The sequence below is a fragment of the Cynoglossus semilaevis genome, chromosome 7 (genome assembly GCF_000523025.1).
Source record: "Cynoglossus semilaevis isolate Cse_v1.0 chromosome 7, Cse_v1.0, whole genome shotgun sequence".
NCBI lineage: Eukaryota > Metazoa > Chordata > Actinopteri > Pleuronectiformes > Cynoglossidae > Cynoglossus > Cynoglossus semilaevis.
Window position 1 is genome coordinate 8,354,242 of NC_024313.1, and position 11,043 is coordinate 8,365,284.

Sequence of the window (11,043 nt, forward strand, 5' to 3'; positions counted from 1 at the left end):
CTTTCAGACCAGTGGGGACCTAAAAAGCAGTGTTTCTCTTTACCGTCTGCATAAATAGCACGCTGCATAGTATTAGAACAATCGGCGGGACATTTCCGTGCGGATCTGCTCAGCTGGAGTGGGATCACGGCTCTGCTTATCAGCCCGAACCTTGTCTCACTTACTTGTCTTGATGTGACATGATGAAACAGATTAAAGAAGGTATCTTAATCTCAAACCCATCTCTTTTTTTCCCCCTTTTTTTTCATAGGTACGATACCATCACCAATCAGTGGGAAACTGTGTCTCCTCTGCCCAAGCCGGTCCACTCTGCGGCGGCCACGGTGTGCGGTGGAAAGGTGTACGTGTTCGGAGGCGTGAACGAGGCCGGGCGCTCGGCCGGTGTCCTGCAGTCCTACGTACCGCAGAGCAACAGCTGGAGTTTTATTGAATCTCCCATGATAGGTAAGACGTGTGATGCTGTTTTATTTTGTTTCAACACATTTTAATTTCAAAGTATTTGTCCATATTGTATGGAATAGGAAATCCTCCTTTAAGAAAAGTATACTACTAATAAAATAGTACACGATACTGTTTCTGGAAATACAGTTTCCAAACAATTATTTTGAAATAGTTTCAGTGTTATGGAATACTGATCCATCCTTGTACAAATAGACTAATCTGTGACATTTATGGCCATATACCCTCATATACAACAGAATCACACTGTGTATGCACTGACCTTCAAATCTCATCTTCTTCCCTCTCATTATTTCCTCTCTTACCGTGCTATTGTTCTCTCCATATCAGGTATAAAAAAAGCACATCTGAAATAAGAGTTTGGTTCTGTCTGTTGCTTTTGACAAGAATAACTAGTTATTCACCGTGGGAGCTCGCCGCCACAGTCTATCCAGATCTACCAGGGACGAGTGAGGGACACAACACCAGAGGAAACACTTTAACCGAGCTGCCATAACTCAATGTAGCAGTTTCTTTTTTTTAAAAAGGCTCAGTGAGTAATGGTAGCTTCACACACTGACAGTGCTAAGGCCCATGGGTAGAAGAGAGGCTTCCATGCAGATGCAGCATGAGGAGTCTGGCTATTTATGGAGAAAACATATTCTGATTCTGACGCTGTAACCCACACATTTCAACTACAGTCGTGTGTGTCTTTCCTGTGGCTACAGTAATACAGTACTAATAGATCTGTACTTTTGCTGCCTGTCCATTAAAGAGCGGCACACAAATCCACCTGCAGCCACATTACGCCTTGTTTGACTAATGTGCACAAAATCAAAGTGTGAAAACAATAATTTTCCCGTTTGACTGTGCGATCCTTTGAATCGGAAACAAGTTTTCATGGACATATTGATCGTCTCGTTTAAGGCACGGAGAGAAAGCAAACGAATGAAATTCCCATCACGTCGGGCTCTGATATGAATGCATATTGTCATTTATAAAATACAATTTTCACACAAATTTAAAATCTTTACTCGTTGCCGGGCTGACGGTGCAGGCATGTAACAGACTCTGGTGGAGAGGAGCTGTCCAAGTGCTGAAAACACCCATCCGTGTCTCACAGTTGCTGGCAGCGCTGTGCAGGTTTAAAAATGTGTTTACATTCAAGTATTTCCTGACAGGGAGCTGATGGTTGTGTCATTAAAGTTCCAGCGCAGGAGAACTCCCCTCGGCGTCGCAGCCCAGAAACTACCTCGCTCTATTATTAGTGTCTTTTTAGACAGACTACAATGAACCAAATGATGATTATGTAACTTCAGGTGTTTGGGCCAAGACCTGAACGGCATTAAAGCACTGCCAGAGGAATAATGAGAGGGAAAAACACAACACACATACAGAAACGCAGTACTGCCGACGCACAACTACTTCTTACCTCATATCAACCATACAACCCCCGGGGGCTCAGGTACACAGCACATGAATTATGTAACAAGGCAGGAGGTTACTCTCTCTGTGTGTGTGTACGTTTGGTGTTTTTTTCTTTTTTATCTGTATGTGAGTGTGTGTGTGTGCGTGACTGATGCAGACAGACACACCGTCATCTGTCAGGGTGTAGATGAGCCGGCGTCTGACAGACAACAAGCCAGGAGATAATGGACGGGTTTAGTGCTTCCTGTGAAATTGGGCCGGCGATGATTTTAGTGAGCGGGTGGGGAGCACTTCTCCATCAACCCTGTGCATTCCTCCATCACTCTCCCTCTCTAATCTCCCTGTCCGTCTCCCTTTCCCTGGCCTAGTCTCTCCCCCCTTCTCACCCCTCTGTCTTCTAGCAGTGTCTTATCGACTGACACAAATGCAACTGCACGGTGTGCATTTTCTGTGACTGTGCACTCTGTGTGTGTGCGTGTGTGTGATTCCCCACTGCTTGGACCGTCTCCCGCATGGACTGCAAATGGGTTTCACAAACACTTATCAGGACTGACTTCCTATCCCTTGCAGAGTGAAAAATAATATCACTCGTGCCTAAAATACTCGGAGTCTATTGAGATGCACGGTGTCTCTGCGGCTTCTGTTCCTCCATACTTACCTTTGCCCTCGGTATCCGTCGTCTGAGCAGCGCGCCGTACTGAAACGCCGGGGCATAATTGAGCAGCCACATGTGCAGTAAACTATTTATGAAGCCATATTGCCTTTCTTGAAAGATCATCTTACTCAAAGACCAAAACGTTTCTCAGATTTCTGCGACCACTCAGCCCAGTACAACAGAGGGAAAAAGAAGCAATTTGGTTTGTGGAGCTAATGGCTGCATACAGTCATTTTAGAGCAGCAGGAGTGTCCTAGGTGGATTTAAAAATCTTGCCATAATAATTTTGTTTGCTATGTTGTGCAGGGTCAGGGTTAGGGTCAGTGTTCCGTAGTAGTTATATTTTGGGCAGGCTAGCCCACTGCCTTGGGTAACAGACAAGTCTCCGTCTACGGCTTCACAGCTACGAGGACACAAGGCGGGTCACTCTATCTCTGCAGAAAGGTCACTCTTTAAATGATGTAAGAGCCCAACGGGCAAGGCAATTTGAGGGAAGAGAAAGGAAAAGTGACATAAATGAGAGGTGGGCAAAATGTTTCCATAGTTACCTAATTGGAAATGTCCCCTCCACCTATTCTTCATCATCCTGAATAAAGTACATCATCGTCTCTCTGCTCTTTTGGCCCATCATTTCAAGGCTGCTCTTATTCTACACACGGCACATAAAAGGACATTGTGTGGTGGAAAAAAGGGCTTTTCGCTGCTCCAATTACCTTGTTCTAATCTTATCTAAGCTCTGGCTGAGTGAACTGAAGCGTCTTTGTCCTGCCGCTCCTGCTGCCTCATGCTTTCTGGCAGGACATGGGATTTTGGAGAGGACACCGAGCACCTTGTCCTCCATCTTTTTCTTTTTTTTTTAGGTAGGAGAATGCTTTGTTTATTCTTCCATCAGTGACTGGCTGCAAATCCCTGTGTCAGAGCAATGTCGTGGCTTCATGATAACAGCTGCTGTTTGGGTGTATGAATCAGAGGAGCCGGTGTTATCTGGATCTGTACAGTATTGGTTTGATGGAAAGACTGCGTGTTCAGGAAGTGTGTGTATTCCAAGTATATTGAATCACATATCTGTACCAAGTTGATTCAGCCAGGAGCCACAAATTCCATCATAGGTTCACAGGGTTGTTTTTCTTGACTTGTTTGACTGACCTCCCCTGGATAGTCTCAGACTTGATGACAAAGACGTTTTTTACGGTGTCAAGAGGCTGTGTCTCTTGTTGCTGTACTTCTATCACAGCTTTTTTTTTTTTTTTTTTTAAAAAAAAGCTTTTTGTCCAAGTTTTTCTGAGGTCAGAAGGGTGTGTTAACCTGAATTACTGTACTTCTATTGGAGCCTTTTAAAACTTTTTTTGCCATCATTTTTCTCTTCCCTTCTTTTATGTATTGTTCCGTGGAAAATGGTCAGATATAGATTTTTTTTTCTCTTACCTCAGAGCAGTTATTACAAACAGAATCTATTGTAAGCTTTCAAAAAAAAAGCCAGGTTGTCTCAGGATTAGAAAGTTTTCAGCTGACAGAGACAATACTGTGCACTCTTTACAGTGTTGTTTCAGCAGAAATGGCTTGTTTTCTGCATCGGCGGCCAGGGGATAAGAGCAAAAGGACACTGCTGGAGAGATCTTGAACCCTGACAGTGGTCCTGTGAGGCCTTTGGCTGTTGTGAATGAGATTTACCTGCCTGGTACTTCTCCAAGCTCTCCGACACACTGCTTAGTGCTGTCCGTAAGAGAACAAGGGCAGAGAGGGATGATGAGTGGGGACCATCGGGGAGAGTGGAAAAAAAGTGCATTTTCCTTTGAGAGCAGCATCTTATTATTCTGCCTCAGGTGCTGAACAGAGAGCAATGAGTGTTCTGTGTTTAAGGGACGTTGCACAAAACATCATGTACACATGCCTCCTTTGACACACAAGCACAGCCCATCATCTGCATATCAATGAGATCAAGAAAGTAATGAAAAATAAACATGTCAGGTTGAAAGAACAATGGTGTATGGTGTATATATATATACATATCTATGTATATACATATAGATACATACATTTATATAAATACATATATATATACACTATTATATAATAGTTAAAAAAATACAAAAAACATATCTGAGTAAATGACACCATACTGTAACTTTTTGTAACATAGACAATATTTTTGAAGCGCATGGATCACTTTTATCCACCAATAACAGTTCGAAATTGGTTATTCTTGTGGCACTTTGGCCCAGAGGCAATGTCTCTGTCTGTGATGCATTGAGACCCTGGTTCGAATCCAGGTCTGGCAAATTGATGCTTAGAAAAAATTTGTCTTTTCTTCTTAAAGCCATGGTGTAATTTCACCAAAGACCAGAAGTTCGAAATTGGTTATTCTTGTGGCACTTTGGCCCAGAGGCAACGTCTCTGTCTGTGATGCATTGAGACGCTGGTTCGAATCCAGGTCTGGCAAATTGACACTTAGAAAATGTTTCTCTTTTCTTCTTAAGCACATGGTGTAATTTCACCAAAGACTAGAAGTTCGAAATTGCTCATTCTTGTGGCACTTTGGCCCAGAGGCAATGTCTCTGTCTGGAATGTGGTGGGACCCTGGTTCGAATCCGGGTCAGGCACTCTTGCTGTTGAAGTTTAAATCTTATGCTTTACAACAGTAACCTTTCATGACAAATATACGTTCCACCACAAGCATTGTAAATGGCTGGTTAGCTCTTGGAGAGAGACGCAGGCCACATATAATTATGACAATAGGGGTTGGGTAGCTCCACCCCTAACTCCTCCCACTACCATAAATGTAACTGGCAAGCCAATGGGCCACATGGGAGGATAAATTGAGGGTAATTGGACACATCAGTCACTAATTGGATATACAAAAAAAAAAAAAACCTAAGTAAAAAAAAACCTAAATGTAAAAAGAAAAAAAAAAAACCTAAGTCCCAAAAAAAAAAAAAAAACTTTTTCCAGCCTTAGTCTGGACTCTTATGTTCGTGTCGCCCACCTGATAAAACCAGGAGCCCATTAGGGCTAAGTGACGTGACACGTCCTTAAATGTATCTACTGTTAATACACTGACACCTAAATGCTAAAAAGATTGTGCCTAATAACATTGTGTTCCTGTTGTCATTTAGCACAGTCCCTCTGAGGTACTGCGATGATGGCCGACTCCCTCTGCTGTAACATTATGGGCATATACTTACTGCAAAGCAGCTCAGCCAGAGAGTCAGTGTGTGTGAGAAGCAGCCTCAGCATGCGGCCTGGGGACAGAAAGAAAAAGAATTGTTGAGGGGAAAAAATAAATAGGGACCATTACATGAATAGAAAATTTCTACTGGGCGAGTAAATAGCATGCAAACAATAGGAGTGATTTAACAAAAAAGCTCACTCCTCCTTCTTGCCTCTTTTTTCTCTCTCTCTCATATCGTTAGATAACAAATACGCCCCCGCAGTGAGTCTTAACGGCTTCATATTCATCCTGGGAGGAGCCTACGCTAGAGCTACGACTATCTATGATCCCGACAAAGGAAACATCAAGGCTGGTCCCAACATGAATCACTCTCGGCAGTTCTGCAGGTAAGAGATTATTCACATCGCAGCATCACAAACATGTAAAAAGTAAAACTCCCAGTGACAAATTTAGCAACGTCTAATGTATTAAAATTACTGCTGCTGTCATTTATGCAGCCTCAGAAACGCTACATACTAACGAAGCCCTAAAAAGTCAAGCCTAATGATCTGTAATCCATTGTGTTATTATAAGGATAAACGGCAGCGCAGGGAAATATATTGGGGTCAATTAATTAAAATTTGAAGAAGAAAAAACTCCGTGGGCAGAGGATGGTTCTATCTCACCGTGTTTTGGTTGTGAAACTTTTCCCTTGGTAAGAAAAACAGGTTGTTAATTTAGCAGTGTGATTTTTTTTTTTTTTTTACCCAGTTGATTTTTTTTCATTAACTTACTCTGATTAGCAACTGATTCTTTTTTAAGTGTCTGTGAAAAAGTACTGCTCGTTTTAATGCGTTTTCCTTTTGTAGGAAAACACAAGAACTTTGGGTTTTGTGTTCATCAATGTTTACTTTCCATTTAAAAATCCTAAGCACAGTTTGATTTCAGCTCAACATTATTGCCCCATAGATTCATTATGAATAATTAAAAATGTAGAAAAAACAATAACACTACAATACATTTCGGTATCGTTTATCATGTATATACACTGTCCTTCCTTTGGGGGGGACAGTGAATAATTTTTTTTTTTTTAATCTAGGGAATAACAATTAGTACTTAAAATTACATTTGTGGCTTTGCTAATTCTGTGGACACAAAATTGGCTTATTCTTGATTAATGTAACCTCTGCCACCTTAAAAAAAACAGATAAAGATACAGCAAGTCTAATCTAGTTAAATGCATTGGAATAATGTGTAAATATTCTCAGGTGTGTCTGTTCCCCTGCTGTCTGCTGTGTGTCATTACTCAACCATGTCTCTGTGATTAGTCTCACTCGTTGCACTTTGTATACACTGTATACGTCTCTCCCTCATTCCTTGTCCTTGTTGGATCATTGTATCGGTTCGTTCTGTGGATCTGGTCAGGTGTGTTCCTGTGCTCAGCTCAGCGTATGCTTCCAGTTCTTAGTTTGTACTCAGTAGTTCATGCCTCGTCTGGTTTATGCCTTGTTCCTGGTCTTGTGAAGAGGTGAGTTTTTGTTCTTCTTGGCTTTGCACTTTCAAATAAACTACCTGCACCAGAAAGAGTCTCTCCACTACTGCATTTGGTTCCTGCCTTCTTCCTGCCATGTCGATGGCTAATCCTGACAGAATGATCCCACCACAACTGGACCCAGCTTGCTGGATAGCCCTCGAGGCCCGGGCGGCAGCCGAGGTGTGTACCAGCATGTGCTCCGTAGAGAAGGCAGTGGCAGCAATCTATGCTGCTGGAGTGGCATCTCCCCCCTCTGCTGCAGTTTCTCCCTCTGTGAGGCCATCTGCTGCAGCTGTGTCTGTGGCCTGTAATGAGCCGACGCCCACCTTCTCCTCTGTCCCTCCCTGGTTCATACCTGCGGATGCCTCTACAGCAGCCCTTCTTCTGTTGGTTCCTGGGGTTTCTGTGGACACACCTCTGATGGCTCCTGTACCTGCGGTGGGCCCAGCACCAGCAGCACCCATACCTCTGGTCATTTCTGGATTGCCTGTGTGGTGAAACCAGCACCTGCTGGTGATTCCAGAGTTGGTGGCACTCCTCTAGAGGTACCTGAGGCTTTCACTTCCCTATTGGTCCCAGTTGAAGGCCACACCTCCAGCTGTTCAGGAGGCGTCGGCAGTGGTCATACCTCCACTGGTTCCAGAGATGGCAGCAGTGGTCATGCCTCCAGAGGTCCGGGAGGCTCAGCTCAGTTCTTAGTTTGTATTTAGCAGTTCATGCCTCGTTTTTTTTTTTTTTTTTTGTGCAAAGCTAAAAAGAAGGCAGGAAACAAACAAAATTCTGTATGTGTGTGAGATACATTTGGGAAGCAATTACTGCCGGTGATCTCATGTGCAGAATGCATATCGTACATCAAGTTGTCAGTTATTGATAAGCTGCAGCAGGCCATGCCAGGCAGCTGTTCTAGTACATTTAACTAAGTTTGACACTGAAGAGGGAGTGCTGGGGGTGGGAGGGGCATAGCATAGCACACAAACACACAGAGAAATGCTGTGAATACTCTGTCCTTCCACAGACTCAAGTCTCCTGTCTATGAAGAGGCTTCATGTTCTCTCCATGTTGCATCAGTTCTGTTTTCTCTGGGACTTCATCTGGACTAAATGTACATGTCTTTTTTTCCAATCCCTGCAGTATCTTTTTTTATATCCAACAGCAGTGCTCAGTTTTTCTTTTCCTGAGCTCGTGTCTGAGCGTGCACCTTATGTAAATGCAGATAGCTACAGATCCCAATAGGAGCACAAAGCCCTAATCAGCTTAAAGCTAAAGTTTTAATCCTGTCTGCAAACAAACTCCTGTTTCTGTTACATATCAAATTAGCACATTTGATGCAGATATTTGTTTTTCAGGTATTTGGTTTTCAGTTATTTTCTTCTCTCTTTCACCTCCTAGACTGAACATTATGAGTGGGTTTTTTTCCTCTCTAATTTACAGACAATGTTGGGCATGATGTGATTGATGTGAAAGGATCTCAGGCATAGCCCCCAGCAGGACAGCCAGCATGTTTCTGTTAATGTCTCTCTGTCTGTCTCTGCTGTGACTCATCCTCCGGCTAATATCAAAGCAACACGTGCCTGTTTCCACCCAACTCTCTTCTTGACATTGATCATCTCTCATCATTATTTGAGCCAAAATTGATGCATGCGTTAGTTTAGCGTAAAGAGCAGGGGGATACTGTGAGCTGGGCCTCATTAAACCGTAACGGTCCACCAACAACCTGCTCTGACGCTCTCTAATTAACCTATTTTTCTTGTTTCTATAATTCAGCCACAGAACAAGATGTTGAAAAACAATTGAGTTTTAATGGGGGTCACGTTTGGATGAGCCGTTGGGCTAAGTTGTTGCCGAGCAACCGCCGGACACAAGAAACGTATTGATTGGCGAAGACATTAGTGCCGGGCGAAGTGTTTTGAGGCGCTATAATAATGTCTATTGTCCTCCGTGATCGGCCAGGCACTCGTCCACTTCTGAGGTTCAGTCTGCTCTAAGGGTCATTCTCACGAACTCATTAGTGCACCGTGGCAGTAATGATTTTACTGATAAAACATGGATTTTAGTAAAGTAACAAAATCATAATAAAACTAATCATTTTCTCTGCACCGTGGCAGTAATGATTTTACTGATTACTGATAAAACTAATCATTTTCTCTTCTCTTCTCATGTGAACCAAGGAGTAACTGCAATATAGAAATAACATTTTATGACAATGTTTTCATTACTGCAATGTGTCCAGATTTGTCTGAATGTGACTGAAATTACTAAAATCACTAATTTATTAATTCACTGGAGTGACAGTATTTTAATGGAAAAACAGAACTGATCGGAGAGTCACATAAACCTCATAAATCAAAGGCTTGACCTTGTGTTTGTTCAAAGGTCATTATTTAAGACCTGGTCAGTGATTTCATTGGACTTCAGTAAAGCTTCACAAAAATGACCCAACATCACATCACAGGCATTTCTCTGTCTGATTAGTGTAACGAAGTTTACCAGCTACAATGTAGGGCCGCTCACATCAGAGGGGACAGTATTTGGCTCTGTCCACTCTGACATAATAGCCTCAGATTTGATTGACAACTGTCTAAAACAAACGTTTTGTTTCTGTGCAGTGCTGTGATTCTGGATGGGAAGATCTATGCCACAGGAGGCACCGTAAGCAGCGAGGGTCCAGTCCTGGGAAATATGGAAACGTTTGACCCTTGTACCAACACTTGGACACTCCTGCAATCGCTGCCGTGCCCACTCTTCAGACACGGTTGTGTCGTCATCAAAAAGTACATCCAGAGTGGCTGAGGGCGGCCGGGACCTGTTCACAAAGTCGACACCAAACACCAGCTGGACTGCGGTTGTAGGACGAGTTTCAACAGCAGCCTCAGGCCAGTTGTAGTCAGTCCATCAGCCAGTGACCACTGGGCGCCAGCATCCTTCCATCCCATCACCTGCCCCACTCCCTGAAAAGCCCTGTGCAGAATGTACCCATGTTTCACTACTCGGCCATGTCAGGTAGCAATGCCTAACCTCCAGTACTGTATGTGTCATGGTAGTAGTTCATCTTCTCGTTCAACAGGCACAGGGAACCGATTAATCTGCAACCTCCTGGTTTGTGTGGTTTTTTTTTTTTATCTATCTATCCTCTGTTTCCTGATGTCCATTTATTATGTTCCTTTAAAAGTGCAGTTAAAGCCAGTGCAGGTCCAGATTGTCCTTTTTCAAATTGTGTTTCAGCTCTATCGTTAACTAGTGAGTACAATTTCCTTTTGGTGTTCTAACTTTTGGAAACTCTGACCAAGATAAAATGGTAATCTTCTGCACGGAACATTTTCATTAGCAAGCGAGAGACCGAGAGAGAGAATTCTTTATATCCACTGATGTCTGATCAGATGTTTAAAGTTGCGCAGTTCCTCCAGATAAAAGCACAATAATCAACTGTGACTCTTAAAATGTATTTCTTAATCCATGTTTTTGGGCCCCATCTGTCTATTTGCATTTTCTTCTTCTGCCTTTTTTCTGTTCTACCATGTTTTATGTTCAACCCACAAAGATGCTGGGTTGGTATTCTGTAAATACAGGAAGGAAATATGTATATTTTAAAAACTTGAAGGCAATTCTGTATAAATGTTTTTAGAGGAAAAAAAACAACTGATAGGTTGGACTCAAAGGTTTGTCTGTAAATCTGTACCCAAACAAATTGTTATTATTAAAAACCTAACACATAAATGAGAACAATTACCATATTGTTATGTATTGGGTTTTTTTGCCCAGTGAAATCACTCTCCTTACAAAGGTAAGACTTTATTGTATCTTCGCCACCGAACAAGGTAAAACAACACTTTGGGTTATAAA

At 42.6% G+C, this 11,043-nt stretch overlaps 2 protein-coding genes across 7 annotated transcripts in view; one reads left to right on the top strand and one right to left on the bottom strand.

Annotated features, from left to right (window-relative positions):
- Positions 1–10,923, top strand: part of klhl29 (kelch like family member 29) — a 178,016-nt gene extending 167,093 nt beyond the window's left edge. For all 6 annotated transcript variants that reach the window (XM_017033616.2, XM_008313210.3, XM_025056609.1 and 3 more), the window contains 3 exons: positions 251–444; positions 5,932–6,076; positions 9,810–10,923. In XM_017033616.2, coding sequence (XP_016889105.1) covers positions 251–444; positions 5,932–6,076; positions 9,810–9,993 — 523 coding nt within the window. In that variant the 3' untranslated portion in view covers positions 9,994–10,923. The remainder of the gene's footprint in view (positions 1–250; positions 445–5,931; positions 6,077–9,809) is intronic.
- atad2b (ATPase family AAA domain containing 2B) overlaps positions 4,955–11,043 on the bottom strand; it is a 56,874-nt gene continuing 50,785 nt past the window's right edge. The window contains exon 27 of the transcript XR_003050012.1: positions 4,955–5,760. The gene's annotated coding sequence lies outside the window, so the exon portion shown is untranslated. The remainder of the gene's footprint in view (positions 5,761–11,043) is intronic.